Source organism: Gobio gobio, assembly GCF_949357685.1.
Source record: "Gobio gobio genome assembly, chromosome: 23".
Lineage (NCBI taxonomy): Eukaryota > Metazoa > Chordata > Actinopteri > Cypriniformes > Gobionidae > Gobio > Gobio gobio.
In genome coordinates, this window is record NC_137119.1 from 35,167,348 (window position 1) to 35,185,116 (window position 17,769).

Sequence of the window (17,769 nt, forward strand, 5' to 3'; positions counted from 1 at the left end):
AGATACTTCATTGAACGGTCTGGTTGTGACGCCCTCGAGATCTGGAGCCTCTGCACAGACTTCAGCACTTACAAGACAGGATATTCCCATCTAAATCTATAAATATACAAATTCTGATGGTGATGAAAAAAACTCTGTTCCAAACACAAGTGAACAAAACAGTACAATACACAGCATAAAAATACATCACACACATAAATATTGAGTAAAATACAATTATAAATAAACTATTGAACAAATATACACTAAACTATTTTGATACAAATATTTTCAATTTTTATATATATGTTTTTATCATATTTTTCATATAGCCTATTATTAATATAAATAATACCACAGATGATATCTGTTTTAATAAATTTTTAAAAAAAGTATATTTATTTATTTCATTATATGTGTCACACAGACAGGACATTCACAGACAGCACATTCTTGTTTGTCTTGTGGCGCTTGAATGGATTATTTGCATGAATAAGAGCGTGATCATATAATGTAATGCTAGGCCAAGGGTGACAGAAAAAATGGATGCTGTGTTAATTGCGTTAAATATTTTTAACGCGTTAAACTGAAAAAATGTATGCGTTAATGTGCTAATTTTGACAGTGTATATATACACTATATTGCCAAAAGTATTGGGACACCCCTCCAAATCATTGAATTCTGGTGTTCCAGTCACTTCCATGGCCACACGTGTATAAAATCATGCATCTAGGCATGGAGACGCTTCTACAAACATTTGTGAACGAATGGGTTGATCTCAGGAGCTCAGTGAATTCAAGCGTGGGACTGTGAAAGGTTGCCACATAAGTCCATTCATGAAATTTCCTCACTGCTAAATATTCCACGCTCAACTGTTAGTGGTATTAAAACAAAGTGGAAGCAATTGGGAACAACAGCAACTCAGCCATGAAGTGGTAGGCCACGCAAAATCACAGAGCGGGGTCAGCACATGCTGAGGCACACAGTGCACAGAAGTCACCACCTTTCTGCAGAGTCAATATTTACAGACCTCCAAACTTTGTGTGGCCTTGAGATTAGCTCAAGAACAGTGTGTGAGAGCTTCATGGAATGGGTTTCCATGGCCGAGCAGCTCATCCAAGCCTTACATCACCAAGTGTAATGCAAAGTGTCGGATGCAGTGGTGTAAAGCACGCCACCACTGGACTCTAGAGCAGAGGAGACGTTTTCTCTGGAGTGACCAATCACGCTTCTCTGTCTGACAATCCGATGGACGAATCTGGGTTTAGCGGTTGCCAGGAGAACGGTACTTGACTGACTGCATTGTGCCAAGCAGTGTTGGGGGTTAACCATTACAAGTAACTTGAGTTACGTAATAATATTACTTTTTCCAAGTAACTAGTAAAGTAACGCATTACTTTTCAAATTTACAACAAAATATCGGAGTTACTTTTTCACATTAATTTGACTGACAGCTCTCCTGCCTAAGTGCAAAGGTGTTGTGTGTAAACATGATGGTTATTGTCGTTCTAGACTAAATGTGAGCATTGATTTATCTCACTCTCACAATAAAGATTCCGTTCTCCTCAAAATGAATAAAATCAGTCAAATGCAAAATCAGAATACTATGCAAACCTCCAATAATTAAATGTTAAATAAAACAACTATGTTTATGCATAATCTACCTGTATATTGAATTGACCAATGTCTTGCTGCTGACCTTTGATGATGAAAATTACTAGATTTTTAGTTTTTATTGGTAAAACTTTTTTCTCCTGCGTCCGATTCCTCCATTATCCAGAATGGCAGCGCAGCAGAGCTGCGCCCTCTACTGTTCATGCGTGAATCTGCATTTTTACCTTATTATTTCAATTTTGGTATGAAGAGGTCTTTACCGTTGCACAAAAATATAACTTTTTTGTTATAAACAAAAACAAGCCCAGCCCAGGTGAGAAAAAGTAACGCAAAAGTAACGTAACGCATTACTTTTCTTAAAAAGTAACTAAGTAAATCAATTAGTTACTTTTTAAGGGAGTAACGCAATATTGTAATGCATTACTTTTCAAAGTAACTTTCCCCAACACTGGTGCCAAGTGTAAAGTTTGGAATTGGGGTATTATGGTGTGGGGTTGTTTTTCAATTTCATGTTTCCAACTTTGTGGGAACAGTGGGATGGCCCCTTCCTGTGCACCAGTGCACAAAACAAGGTCCATAAAGACATGGATGAGCGAGTTTGGTGTGGAGGAACTTGACTGGCCTGCACAGAGTCCTGACCTCAACCCTATAGAACACCTTTGGGATGAATTAGAGCAGAGACTGCGAGCCAGGCCTCCTCGTCCAACATCAGTGCCTGACCTCACAACTGCGCTTCTAGAAGAATGGTCAAAAATTCCCATAAACAAACTCCTAAACCTTGTGGAAAGCCTTCCCAGAAGAGTTGAAGCTCCATATTAACTCCATATGAAAGCCTACGGATTAAGAATGGGATGTCATTAAAGTTCATGAGGATGTAAAGGCAGGCGTCCCAAAACTTTTGTATAAATTTATATATATATAATAAGATGCACTTGGATAAAAAAGAGGCAAAATAATTCAAGTATCCTACCTTTTTGGAATGCTGGAAATTGCTCTTAGGTTTTTTTCTAATAGAGCTATAGAGTTGTGCATAGAGGGATTGCAGTATTTTAACCCCTTAGGCTGGAGTTTATCAGAAGTCAAACATTCATGATGAGTCATCGGCACACATGCTCATTAGAAGCCGCTAATGAACAGGAAGCCGATATCACTGGTGGTCTGTTTGTACAACAGCGTTTGACAAAATATGACAGTGAATGAGCATTGAATAGAATGATATTTGCATACAGAGCTCGCCTTCAGCCAAACACACATACTCTGTGCAAATGCAAATATGCAAATGCAGTCACGAATGCATGGCCAACGCATCGCATGCGCAATGCGCACAGTCCTGTTGCAACAATGTACTTATATACACTCACTGGCCACTTTATTAGGTACACTTTGCTAGTATAATTGCACATTTTGCATGATGTTAGTTGCCATGCTAGTATAGTAAACTCAAATTATCCTGTAGAAAATGCTGTGCTGGTGGGTGTGCTGACATCATAATCCATCCATGCCATTTTAAGAACAAAAACACACAATCAATAAAAGCAGTTCCCTGTTGACACCTGTCTGTTAGATGGACATTAAAAGTGAATTTCCCTGTAGTATTCAGCTCAAGGAAATTGCAACATGTTGATGCGTTTCAGCTTCACCGGATCCCATTCACAGACATTACAGAGCTCAGCAATCAGGGCTAAAACACATGTACGTTCCTCAATTCCTTTAGCCCATAATTCTGATGGAGTCCTTCATTTGAATCATGCTTTCTAAATCTGATCCCATCTCAATTTGAGACAGAAGGCGTGGTCTAATGGTCTAATCATGAGCATCTAATCTGGCTCTTTCTCTGTATTAGAAAGGTCATACATTGTGCAGTCGTGGCCGAGCGGACGTACACGCTTAAAGAATTTTTGCTCTTATCATTTCTGCTCCAGACAGATTCTAGGAAGTACTAATCCTCTAATGGGATGGCATTGAATTGTCGCATCGATTGCGTGCTTGTCTAAAGGAGGGGATTCCTTGGGGAACCAGGGAAATGTGTTTCTGCTCTGCCTCGCCTGTTTTGATAACATTGTTCAAACAGCGTGTCCTCGACCCTGTTTCCGACGTCACGCTTTTCAGTTGAACGAGAGCACTTCATTCAAATAATACAGCTGCCATCCACTTGAAGATAGAAGACGGGAGGCCATTGAGAGGAAAGTCACTAGTCGCCTTTTTTTTTGTTGGCAGAAATGGACAAAACTTAACTAAATGTGCAGCTGCTCCCAAACTGACCAATGTAAATTGGTTCATATTTATTTTCTATAATTCCATATTTATTATCAGTATCAGGACTGTTATTTTATTTTATTTTGATCACAATTTTCTTAGTTAAATAAACACAAAGTCAAAGTTTCTTTTTAAAAAAAGTAAAGAAACAGCCCTCTATGCACACCTTGGCAATATAATTGTTTTAGTTACTAGCCAGACTGATATACTATTTTGTGTGTGTATATGTATATATGAAGTATTGGGACACCTCTCCAAATCACTTAAATTTAGGTGTGCCAATCTCTTCCATGGTCACAGGTGTATAAAATGAAGCTCCTACACATGCAGGCAATGGGTTTCAATGGCCGAGCAGCTGCATCCAAGCCTTAAATCACCAAGTGCAATGCAAAGCGTCGGATGCAGTGGTGTAAAGCATGCCGCCACTGGACACTAGAGAAGTGGAGACGTGTTCTCTGGAGTGACCAATCACACTTCTCTGTCTGTCAGTCCAATGGACGAGTCTGGGTTTGGCGGTTGCCAGGAGAACGGTACTTGCCTGACTCCATTGTGCCAAGTGTAAAGTTTGGTGGAGGGGGGATTATGGGGTGAGGTTATTTTTCAGGGGTTGGGCTTGGCCCCTTAGTTCCAGTGAAAGGAACTCTTAATGCTTCAGCATACCTAGACATTTTGGACAAGTTCATGCTCCCAACTTTGTGGGAACAGTTTGGCCCCTTCCTGTTCCAACATGACTGCGCACCAGTTCACAAGGAACTTGACTGGTGTGGAGGAACTTGACTGGCCTGCACAGAGTCCTGACCTCAACCCGACAGAACACCTTTGGGATGAATTAGAGCAGAAACTGCGAGCCAGGCCTTCCCGTCCAGCATCAGTGCCTGCCTCACAAATGCGCAAATGCGCATCTAGAAGAATGGTCAAAAATTCCCATAAACACACTCCTAAACCTTGTGGAGAGCCTTCCCAGAAGAGTTGAAGCTGTTTTAGCTGCAATGGGTGGGCCAACTCCATATTAAACCCTACGGATTAAGAATGGGATGTCATTAAAGTTCATGTGCATGTAAAGGGAGACGTCCTAAAACTTTTGGCAATATAGTGTATATATTGGGGAACCAGGGAAATGTGTTGCTGAAATCAAATATATCATATCTTCTGCTTGTTCTTAAAAGCTGAATAATTCCAAGTTTGTTCCGTTATTTTGACAGGGAAGAAATATATATCAATAAAAAAATATATATATATATCAGTGGATTGACGGCATGATTTCACTTTGCTTCATCACTGCATGCTGCTCTGGCTCGCATAGTCCAGTCATTTGGGATGGGAATTGGGTCAAACATGTTTCCTGTGTTCTCCATTCATGCAAACACCCAGACCCACACCTGAGACATCACTGATGGCCTTTTGATGCGGCCCTTTGTCCACATGAGTGAAGATCGTAGTTCACTTCAGAGATGCTTTAAGTGGCTCATGAACACAACCGTGACGCATTCTGTTTACTGAATTATAGCTACGTTGCCAGGGCACTTCATGCTGCTCACCATTGGGAATCCAAAGAAAAACGTTTGAATGTTTAAAATGTTGAAGACGTTTCATTTAGCAAGGGGACATTAAACTAAAACAAATCAGGTGTTTCAGAACATATTTATAGTTATTATTATTATGTGGATTTTAGCACTGTTGTAACTCAAGACTGCATCCAGAACTGGAACTATCGTTATTATAATACACTTTCAGCTTATTCACATCAGTTTATTTCTCAGTAGTGAAAAGAATCTGGAGACGGTCAGCAGTAAAAGCGCTTTGCCAATAAAGATAATGGATGAATCTGTTCTCTTTTTTGTCTAAAATGCATTCAGTAGCCACAAACCACCCACAGTATGTTCACAGTTCGGCTTTTAAAGACTCTTACCGAAAAACTCAAGTTTTTGCTTTATGGAATGTTTTTTCCATCAGAAATGCAAATTCTTTGTTTGTTCTTAATTTCTTCTTGAGTGTGGCTTTAAATCTGATCTACATTTATTTATCGTATTTTATTATTTATTTAATTAATTAATTGTTTATTTTATGTATTTTTTTTATTTTATAAAGACAAAAGGCGCATTAAATCCAAACCTATCTTTTTTTCCTAATCAAATTGTGTCCTTTTTTTTGTCCATTTCAGGCTGAGATGTTTGGTGAAACAGTTGGAGAGAGGTGAGGCTTCTGTTGTGGACCTGAAGAAAAACCTAGAATATGCTGCATCCGTTTTGGAGTCTGTCTATATTGAAGAGACGAGGTAAGCAAAACTCTCACACACACATTGTGTATTTCTCTCCCTCTCTTTCTCTTCAACGTTAAATCAACACATTTGGGTTCAGATGTCAGGGTCATGTTGTTCCTAGAGTGCATTAGAATAGTGTAATCCTTAAAGCTGCTCTTAAATCCCTTTGTTGATTTGAAATAAAGATGCAAAAGGAAGGGGGATTGTAGTTTTCTACTGTGTCTCCCCTCTGCAATGAGTGTTCCAGTATTTGATGTGTTTTGTTTCAGTTCTTCAGACAGAAATGGAAAATTTGACCACCATCTGAGAAGGAAATGTCCCCTGCATCAAATTAAATGCTAAATAATTCTGTATTCATCCACTCACCGTCATGTTTTTCCAAACCAGTTTGACTTTTTTTTCATGGAACACAAAAGGAAGATTTTGTTTGTTGATTGTTGCTTTCTATGCAATTGCAATGAATGGAGCTTTCAGACTTCAAAAAGGATGCCAAACGCCATAAAAGTATCATAAATGTAGTACATAGAAGTCTATGTGCTATAATGTGTTTCCCATATCATAACGATGTGAGAGAGGAATTATTAGCAATTATTAGTCTCAACATACACCTTGACTCTGCTTGACATGTTCATGAGAGAATTAGTAATGCCAGATGTTTTAAAGGGGACATTTTTTTAAACTGTTGTCTGAGGTCAACTTATGACGTTTGCGTCGCAAACGTCATAAGTTGACCTCAGACAACAGTTTAATCATCTGCAAACTTTGCGTGGTTTTTACATTCAAAAACATCATAATGAATAAGTAATAGGCTATTTTCGACCCTGGTTTTGAGCCTAGCTCCTCTCTTTTTATGGGTGTGCTGCATTGAAGACTTGGAAGTAAACGCCCACTGCTATGATTGGATTACAGTTCTGTATATTATAATGAGCTTCGGCTCCCCCGTCAGTACACATGAGGAATTGTTTTGAAAACTTCCAATGTGGAGAAACGGCAACCGGAATGATTCACCCACAGGGCTTGCAAAATATCTTTATCAAACAAAAACAATGATTTATCTCTCATCCACCCGCAATTAATTGGAATGTAATTTTTTATTACTTGGCCTGCCCGATCAGTGGATATAACCGCGAACCGTGCATAACAAACACACACACTCGCGCACCCACAAGCCAAGTACATGCACCAGCAAAACTTCACTGCAGACAAATCAGCATGTTCAAAACTTCTGCGATTGTATTTTTCCTTCAAATTACCAATCAAGAGAGTGAACAATGCACATCAAGAAAGGAATGTTATTTCACTATTTAAGATTTAAGTGCGAGCCCTGGCCCATACATGTTCTAGTCTGATCACGAATTGCAGGACAATGAACCAACAACACCTCAAATACAAAGGATACTCCAGCCTGTGACAGCGTGGAAGTTATGTTTAGTTAGACATGTATATTAAATGTAACAACGTTTTTTAATCTCATTCTGTCTGCAAATCCAGTCTCTTGTTTACAAACGAATCCGGTGATTAAGCGAACAAACGCTTAAAAACAATAAAAAATAAAGTTCAACCATGCATTGCTAATACTGGAATCCGAAGAAAGCTTATGCGGCATGTTTATTGCTTGGTCGCTCGATCTGGTTTAGGCCCACATAGGCCTATGTTATCTATCTAACATGTCAGGCGCAAGTCTGTAGGCGGAGCTACAGAATTAGGCATTCGCTGTCTTCGGTTAAGGCGGCGTTTCACTGCACTCTGACGTCAAAGGGAAGAATATTCGCAGATCAAGCGTTTGCTGAGCAAGCTGTCAATAAAAGCTTTTCTTTGACTAACAAGGAAGTTTTCAACTCTGAAACTTACAGGATATTCTTATATTAAGATGACCTTTTCAAAAGCTCAAGGGAAAGTTGATTTCTCAATACATGACCCCTTTGGCTGCAATAATGAAGAGAAAAGGGATCTAACCGTTTTAGTTTTGTTTACAACTCAGAAACAGAACAACCAAAGTAACACGCAATGAGAACTGACAATGACTTAAATACACTGAACAAACTAATCATCTAAATGAACACCAGGTGCAAACACTAATCAGACCATGAGTAACCATAGAAACTAACTAGTATAGGGAAAAAGGAACAAAGGAAACAGAAAAGAGCAAAAACCAACTCATAGTAAAACTCAAACACAAATCAAACATGACATAACCCTGACAATAGAGGTCGAAATTAGTCATATTTATGAGAAAGTTGAAATTATTAGTCATCATTTTGACGACTTGTCCTACATTTGACTTTTGTGTCATAATTATGAGTTCATGTTTTAATGTAATAATATGCTTTTTATCTTATCATAGATGATTTACCAAAGCAATTCATTTGGCAGAAATGGGCTTCCATATTACGTTTAGGTGATCAGATAGTTTTTGAAGTGGAATTGTACATTTTTATCTCTTTCTTTCCATCACTTTTGCTCAGAGGCGTTTTGAAATTGCATCTGACGTGATCGGAAGTGACATGACTTACCCATTTCGTGTCTTTCAGAGTTCAGACAGCAATCGTTTCTTATATATGTGTGTGTGTTTCTGCAGGCGGTTGGTGGATACAGAAGATGAGCTCAGCGACATCCAGTCCGACTCGGTTCCCTCGGAAGTGCGTGATTGGCTGGCATCAACTTTCACACGTCAGATGGGGCTGATGTTAAGACGGTCGGAGGAGAAGCCGCGATTTCGCAGCATTGTGCACGCGGTGCAAGCTGGGATATTTGTAGAAAGGTGTGTGTGGGGTTTTCCAAGGCTACCGGTATGAAGTAAACACATTTAAACCCTATAAACTTTCAAAAAACTGATCCAGAGCTGATACATTTTAAACAGGGACTGACTGACTGAATAGATTGATCTGGACTGACCTGTGACCCTGCTATGCATTTCCTATCTTGTGTCATATTTCCAACACGGCATGCTCCTGAAATATTCATGTTAAAGGGCATCAGGAGTGAAACAAGGGATTTCCCCCTTTTTTCACTTCCCAGAAGCTCTCACACATTGACAGAAGTGCGTTATCTCTTTCTGACAGGATGTACCGACGGACCTCCAACATGGTGGGGCTGAGCTATCCGCCCAGCGTGATCACGGCCTTGAAGGTAATGGAGCGGCCCAATCAGATTCAGGGTTGTGCCCTCAAATGCACATATGCACAAACACACGCACAACCTGGTCACAACATGAATGTGAAACGTGTGAATGTGACATGTTTTGAATGCACAATAGCGTATGTGAGAAACAACAAGAGGGAGATGAAAAAATGAAAGAGTCTCCAGGCGAACAGCCCTATTTAATCAACCGAAGTGAACAATTGATCTTTCCCTCGGCCAGCTGGGTTACCTGCCGCTCACACACACGGTTTAGACAGCACAGAGAGAGTTTAGCCAGTTTTTGGTATAGTCTGATAGCTGTGTATATGTGGACAACACAATTTAATTTCCTTTTCAACACGCAAAATCACACAAGTTGCATTTAAAGGACTGTGGAAAAATAAAAATCCTTACATTTATGTCGGTAGCAAAGATTTCCGGTCATTAAGATGTTTTTTTTTTATAGAAATGTGTACTTTTATTCAGCAAGGACACACTTAATTGATCAAACGTTGCAGTAAAGACATTTATAATGTTACAAAAGATTTATACTTCAAATAAATGTTGTTCTCTTTGAACTTTCTCTTCATCAAAGAATCCAGATTTTATAAAATATCACCGTTTCCACAAAAACATCACAAAGCAACGTTTTCAACATTGATAATAGGAAGAAATGTTTCTTGAGCAGCAAATCAGCATATTAGAATGATTTCTGAAGGATCATGTGACACTGAAGACTGGAGTAATGAGGCTGAAAATTCAGCTTTGCGTCACAGGAATAAATGACATTTTAAAATATATTAAAATAGAAAGCAGTTATTTTAAATTGTAAAAATATTTTATAACTTTACTGTATTTTTGATCAAATAAATGTAGCCTTGGTGAGAATAAGAGAGACTTCTTTCAAAAGCATAAAAGAAATCTTAAACATAGTGTATTAGGCAAAATGCAGGTGCAAATTCAAAATATTCTGCTTTAATTCTTTTCTCCACATGAAATTATAGTCCAATCTGCTGTTATTCGATCAAGAACGCCATTTCAGAGCTGTTATCCGCTGCATCTATTCTCTATCAGCTTCTCATTCATTTTTTCAGCACAGTCATTTCAGTAGTAAGTCTACAATCTTTTACAAATATTCTTTTGTTCCTTTGCCTATTGAAATTCTAAAATTCTTGCTCTCTGCACTAAAAGCGATTTAAGATGTTCTGTCTTCTAAGGCTGTGTTCTGAATAGCATAGTGTCATATTACTTATACAGTATGCTGTGAACAGTACAGTATGACTCACTTCACTTCACCTCACCTTCACTTCACCTCACCTTCACTTCACCTCACCTTCACCTTCACTTCACTTCACCCCCGCACACGCATAAACATACGGTCTTTCAACATTAACATCCACATACTGCAATTGCACTGCACTTTACTTTACGTCCCTATTGTTACTGCGTAACAACCTGTAATAAACCTTGCACATTATACTTCTTTATATATACATATTATATATTTTATGTTAACCACTTATTTTTAAGTCTACAGTTTATCTCACTTATCATCCACATATTTTTTATATTTTTATTTTTATCTTATTTCCTATTTTTATCTTTTACTTGATTTATTTATAATTCTACTTATGTTAATACTTTTTATTCTAACTTTATTCTATTTCTATTTAATTTCTTGTAACTGTTATTTGCACTGTCCATGGAGCGGACCTGTTTACATTTCACTGCCAGTTGTATATTGTGTATATAACTGTGTACGTGACAAATAAAACTCTTGAATCTTGAATCTTGAATCTTGTATGCAGAATTTCACTATGCATCGAATGCTCAGATGGTCATTTCAAAATGTAAAAAAAAATTGAAATAAAAAAACAGAGAGCTACAGTAGGTTTACTTACATCCAATGTAAAAAAAAAAAAAAACACATTAATTTTCTAATAATATACATTGAAGCATCATTCATCTCTTTTCTCGCGGTGTCCGAAATGGTTTGATAACAGATTCCGTGAACCCAGATTCTCTAAACCCCTCCTTTCTGAGAGCCTCCTCTTCTCTGATTGGTCAGATAGCCCAGTCTGTTGTGATTGATCTACAGATTACAGTATGTGTTGGAAACGAAACTCCCATTAGCATATCTGAATTTCAGCTCCTGAGGCTTCCTCAGCGCTTAATACATAGTGCTACAAACAGTAACAGTGTATCAATTCCAATGCGAGTCCTCATCCTTTGGAATATGAAAATATGGAAGTGCATATAATGTGGATTCACAGCGCAGAAAACAGCACAACGACAACACAACGTGCTGCTATAACATGTTGCTTCTCAGCTAAAACTACAGTGTTTGAGGGCGGGCCAAAGTATTAAGTAGACGTTGTTTGTGGGCAGCCAATGAAAACCATAGGCTGGCATTATGCAGATGTGTTGCAATGTTGATTTGTTACGGAAGTGAGACTGGAATTGCTGACGACTTGTTTTCTTTTAGGAGACAAAAACTTGATCTTTGAAATTTTGCAGACCTTTTACATTCACAGACAGCTATATTTCACACTGCATGAAGTAATATTCAAAAAAAGAATAATATAGGGGCACTTCAATAATAATTGTACCTATGTTTTCTCTTGTGATGCATGTAAGCTAGGGTTAAACATTTCGTTTTTTAGAACGCCCAGCATTTGTAAATATTCAAACCCATTTAAATTCCACATGCAACACCGAACAGAACCTTTTTTTTGTTGTTGTTGTTGAGGTGTATGAAAGTCAAATGAACAGAATAATGTGGTGTCCTAGTGGTTAAGCCTCTAGGCTGGTATCACAAAGGGCAGAGGTTCAAACTTTAAAAATGGAAAAGAGATCTCCTGCAGTCCCCTATAAGTCTAATACCCTTAAAGGGATAGTTCACCCAAAAAGGAAAATTCTGTCATCATTTACTCAGCCTTATGTTGTTCCAAACCTGAATTTCTTTCTTCTGTCTCTCTCATTTTTGGTTGAACTAACCCTTTAAGCAAGTCTGATTGCTTTATCTGACTAAAATGTCTGCTAAGTGACAAGGATAATTAACGGAATTCTAATACAGATGTTCTTGTCATACAATAGCAGAAATTGCTGGCTCCGTTCACCTAATCTTAATAGAAATGAAGATAATAAGCTGAAACTAATTAGGCTTCATTTTATATAAAGAGTTTTTAATCCTTGCAAGACCTCTTGCTTTGTCAAAGCCTCATTTGTAAAGATGTGTAGAATCATGTGTGGGTATGGATATGCTGAAGAAACAGCATTTATTCGAAATAGAAATCTTTTGTAACATTATAAAAGTCTTTAGGCCAGATTTACTAAACGGGGTAAATTAGCATGAGAGCGCAATTCCAGAAAAAAGTGCCGATGGGAGTGGACAGTTCTGCACGCGATATACTGACGGCAGCAAATTAATGAACACCGACGCAGCCGGAGCATTTCCATAATGAGACACGTTTTTTTGGGGCTGTAAATAATGGGGCAAACACCACTAGATTGACAAGGGCAAACCTTAGTAAATCACCTTGCATGATTAATTTAAATACTCTCCTCCCATGAATTTTGCATCTGAAAGGGAAACTCCTACAAAATGAATCCACAAAAATAATCCTGTCCATGCCCTCTCAGCGCTAATTTATCACTGTATGTCTTTAGTAAATACTGACAGTAGTTTTTTAATGCCAAAAGAGGGTTTGCACTGAATAAAAGTATTAATTTCTTCAAAAAAATCTTACTGACCCCAGGCTTTGAATGCCAATATATATGTTGTAAAAATAATAATTTGTTGTTTAAGGCACAATTTATAAGATTTTTGGATTAAAATATCCAAAAACCACTAAAACAATGTTATATACTGTATTTTGTTGACTTACATTATCTCAAATGTTTCAGAGAATGTTTAAATCCAGAGAAATACGATTATTTAACCAGAACACGCACCGTGTCTGTGTGTCACCTATCAGAGGCCGCGTTTCCATTACCCTTCAAATTACGCAAATTGAAATTTGATATTATAAATATAAAATGTATACATTTATATTTAAAATTATAAACAGTAAACTGTCTACTTTTATTTGTGTACACTCAATAACAGCAAAGGCCGTGGATTTTGCACTCCACTCCAAACGCTGTCTTCATTTCAAAAATATATTTTGTTTATTAAACGCAAAGTTTTTCATTTCAAAAGCATTTCTAAATTCAGTTTATATTTCCAACAAACGAAGCCAAAATAACGAAGTGGTAAAAAAACCCTTTGAGTTACCACCATGCAAATTCAAACTTTTCGCTCGTCTCTGTATGTGGCAATGCGTCACAATAATCTGGCATATGTAAAAGTGGATCATTCTTTACAGATGATGGTATGTTTGGACAGAAGATGAGTTCTTTATTAAACTTATAAAAAAAAAATAGAATAAAAAATGCCACAATTTATCATAACACCTCATGTGTGCCACTCAAAGGTGCTTTCCTTGCCATCAGTGCTTGGATAACACACACGTCTCATTAAAAATAATGGCGTGCGGTGGCTGGGATATACATAAACCTAACAATTGTTATTTTGGAATGATTTATCATGAGAGGAAAAAAATGGTTTTAGTCGCATAACATCAGTTAATGGAAATGCCGTCACTGCGCAATATTTTTTATAGACTATTAGAAAATATCGCAAAAGTTTTGCGCAAATCTGTAATGGAAACGCGGCTACTGAAATCATACCTGTGTTATCCTCAACTGTTTGGATACATTCATCCCCAGAAAACTAATATTTTTTATACAGCTCAACACAGTTAATCTTCTTGTTTAAATCTCGTTTTCTGGATTTACCGCGAGTACCATGTTTTACCATCTCTAATATTGATCTAGCTTACTCCGGTGTGAACAAGTGTCTCATAGTAGCCGCTGAGCGAACGTACAGAGTAGCATTATAACATAACTTTCAACACACTCAAATGTATCTAATATTATAAAACAGCATTGCATTACCCCACAGACACATGAGCGGAAGAAGCGGAAGCGCTCGTCTGTGGCATAATAAAAACTCCATGAAATCAAGGCGTCATCAAGCTACACCTTTCTTTTGAATAAGCGACGAAAAATTACACATTGTGGCTTCAATATTTAGAATGACTATTTTTACACTTTTGTCACTTAAAGTCATTAGAAAAAGTTTATATAAGAACATTTTCATCTCAGTTTCTGCCTCACTTTTAACAAATCTGAAATCAAATCTGATTGTACGAGTGTTTTATAAATGCGGCTGCAGGTTTGGACTGGATGTCCTGGCAGCTTCGCAGCAGGATTTTGGCCTCTCTCTTTCTCCTGTTCTCACCGCAGTCAGTGAATCTGCATATATATCTCTGCGTATAGCCTAAAGCTATTGAAAGCTCTCAGCCGTGACTGAGACAGAGTGCAGGACAAATATTCCAATCTGAGGATGTGAATATTTAATGTACCATTTTGCAAATGTTCATTGCAACCAACTAATCAAACCTACATAGAACTTTCTTTGAAAGTGATGAGATGAAATAACAGAGGGTCAAACTCAGAGTAGATGGGAGGGAGAGCGAGAGAGAGAGAGAGAGAGAGAGAGAGAAATGAATAAACCACAGGCGGCCATAATGTGGACCAAATCCCCTGTATTATTACTGATGTTCATTTCATGACTCAGGATTGAACTGTAGAGCGATAGAATCACACATCATTCATCATAGACCCTGTTTATAAGGGAGGTGAAAGTAATTTATACGTTATAAAAAAAGAAATGAGCTTGGTATTACTACATTATGTAAAAGCAGCAATTTGTAAGACTCCGGGACCGTGGACATCTTATCCCGTTTATAGGCGTCATCAAATGAAGTCTGAGAAGTTGCTCTTTCAGAACTCAGAAGATAGAGATCTCATTTGCGATTTTTCTGTCCTTATGGGAAGTTACTAAAAGTTATACACAATTATATACACTACCTTTCAAAAGTTTGGTGTCAGTTTCCGTGAATGATGCATTCAATTTATCAAAAGTGACAAAGACATTTATAATGTTACAAAATATTTCATATAAATGCTGTTTTTTTTTAGCACAAAATCAGCATATTAAATTGATTTCTGAAGGATCATGTGACACTGAAGACTGGAGTAATGATGATTTTAAAATATACTCAAATAAAAAAAACAAAGTTATTTTAAATTGTAATATTTCACAATATTACTGTTTTTGCAAATCCAGCCTTATGAGCATAATAGACTTCTTTTAAAAATGTTTATAAATCTTAAAGACCTGACAGTTTTTGAACAATAGTGTATTTCATGTTCAAAAAGTTGATATAGATATGATAATAAAGGTAAAGATGTTAATAGACTGACAGATCTGTCTGTTTTGTTGTTGGTCTAGCACGTGGACACGTGGTCGTTTGACGTCTTCACACTGAATGATGCCAGTGCAGATCATTCGCTGAAATTTATTTTTTATGAACTTCTGACCAGATATGACTTAATCAATCGCTTTAAGGTAAGATGCTCTCTCTCTTTTGTTTCCATTAGAAGACCACTTTACCTCAGAGTGCTTTGCTTTGTAATATCATGTCGATCTGATAAATTATAATAAGGTAATGTGAAAGAGTAATGTATTTTTATATTTGCCATCATTCACCATCAGGTTTGAAATCAGATTTACAGGATGTTTGAGTTCAACCATCCATCATAATTACATTTTATAGCAAAGGAACCAACATCCAGATGATCATCTACAAATGGCTTTAATCAAAAGGACAATTCTTATTTTTTATGAAATATTGCAGTATTTATTATAAATGATTCATCCGTGCACATCATTATTTTTTATAATTCATGTGCCCTTGTAATCTTCAATCAAAAAACCTTCCCCTCCTCTTCTCTGATGACATGTTTACTGGCGTGAGGGCGGGGCAACCTGTCACTCACATGAGATCAACCACTAGCAAACCACAACCATCCAACAATCCAATCAATTCCCGATGGACAAAATCAAGTCCCGCCCTACATTTTTTTCTTGTTTGAGAAATTTCACTAGGAAATACGGCACAATAGGGAGGAATAGACTATCGCAACTTCTGTTTCATGGCCTTTTGTGCATCTCCTCAGATCCCTGTTTCTGCTCTGGTGTCTTTTGTGGAGGCCTTGGAGGTGGGCTACAGCAAATACAGAAACCCATACCATAACCTTATCCACGCCGCCGACGTCACCCAGACAGTTCATTACCTTCTGCTCAAGACCGGCATGGTTGTAAGTCCAGAGTTGCACCACCAGGGGCCAGTTGCATAAACTTAGCCATTGTGTTTAGACTTAGTCTTAAGAACTAATTTGACACACTAGCAATTAGTCAAGAGGTAATCAGTCTAACTTTTCTGATTCAAATTAGACCAATCTAACTTTAAATGTAACTGACTTTAAAAAGTTAAGAACAGTCTTGAAGAAAAAAATAAACGACTAACTTTTAAGACTAGTCTAAGCAGTTTATGCAACCGGCCCCAGAAACCTTCTTCCCAAATGTCTCCTAGGCCCTATGAATTGAATCAATCCTGCCTTTGGGGATTTGTGTATGTTTTTGTGAGCTTGGGGAAAATAATCATGTACACCGAGTCCCCTCGGTTGTTTATTATTATTATTTCTACTGAACTGAGCTGTTGAAGGATGTTTTATTAAGCCTGACACTGCACTTGAGGTATTTATTGAGGTTGGGGCCCTCAGAACGGTCCGTTCTCGCTTCATAATGCCGCACATATACCAATCAATAGGAAGTTAATCTCCCTCGACGTCTCAAAACACGCTCCTGTCACTCCCGCCGCGGGCTCATTAACCTCTCTGTGATGTGTGGACATCACACTGGCATTCTGACAAATGATTTGCCCCCTAGCATTTACACCGCTGATGATTTATTTTTGTTATTCGGGCTCTTTGGTGATTTAGTGCTAATACAAGATAATGTTATGCACAGAAGAATGAATGTGCAGAAGAATAAGGAACCAATATAATACATTTTCATTTCCTTTATGCTTATCTTCAATTCAGCAGAACAATATTATTATTTATAAGAAGAATGCTTAATGGGCCTTTAAACTTTCTGATAACGAAGTTGGTTTTTGTACATTTTCTGAAGAAAGTTTAACACAAAAGGTGTTTGGCAGTTGCAAGGGTGGCCTATTCTGTGTGGTCGTCAGGGTGGTCGCTAGACACAAAAACATCTTTCTATTGAGTTAAAGTCTGCTCTTTAAAATGATCATTACAACACAGTAAGTGTGGTGTAGTTTCATTCATGAGCAAATGACTCTTTTGAGCTGTTCTATTTAGTGAATCAAAAATATACAGGGTGACCAGTGTAGTTTGATTCCTGAACATATGATTCTTTAGAGCCTGTTCTTTTTAGTGAATCAAAATTGTATAGGGTGACCAGTGTAGTCTGATTCCTGTACATATGACTCTTTAGAGCCACTTATTTTTAGTGAATCAAAATTGCATAGAGTGACCAGTGTAGTCTGATTCCTGTACGTATGACT

At 37.6% G+C, this 17,769-nt stretch overlaps 1 protein-coding gene across 1 annotated transcript in view; it reads left to right on the forward strand.

Annotated features, from left to right (window-relative positions):
• pde1ca (phosphodiesterase 1C, calmodulin-dependent a) overlaps positions 1-17,769 on the forward strand; it is a gene marked incomplete at both ends in the record, with an annotated part of 80,042 nt that overhangs the window by 38,410 nt on the left and 23,863 nt on the right. The window contains 5 exons of the mRNA XM_079805877.1: positions 6,011-6,124; positions 8,688-8,870; positions 9,172-9,238; positions 15,630-15,746; positions 16,358-16,498. Of these exons, the coding sequence (XP_079662003.1) occupies positions 6,011-6,124; positions 8,688-8,870; positions 9,172-9,238; positions 15,630-15,746; positions 16,358-16,498 (622 nt within the window). The remainder of the gene's footprint in view (positions 1-6,010; positions 6,125-8,687; positions 8,871-9,171; positions 9,239-15,629; positions 15,747-16,357; positions 16,499-17,769) is intronic.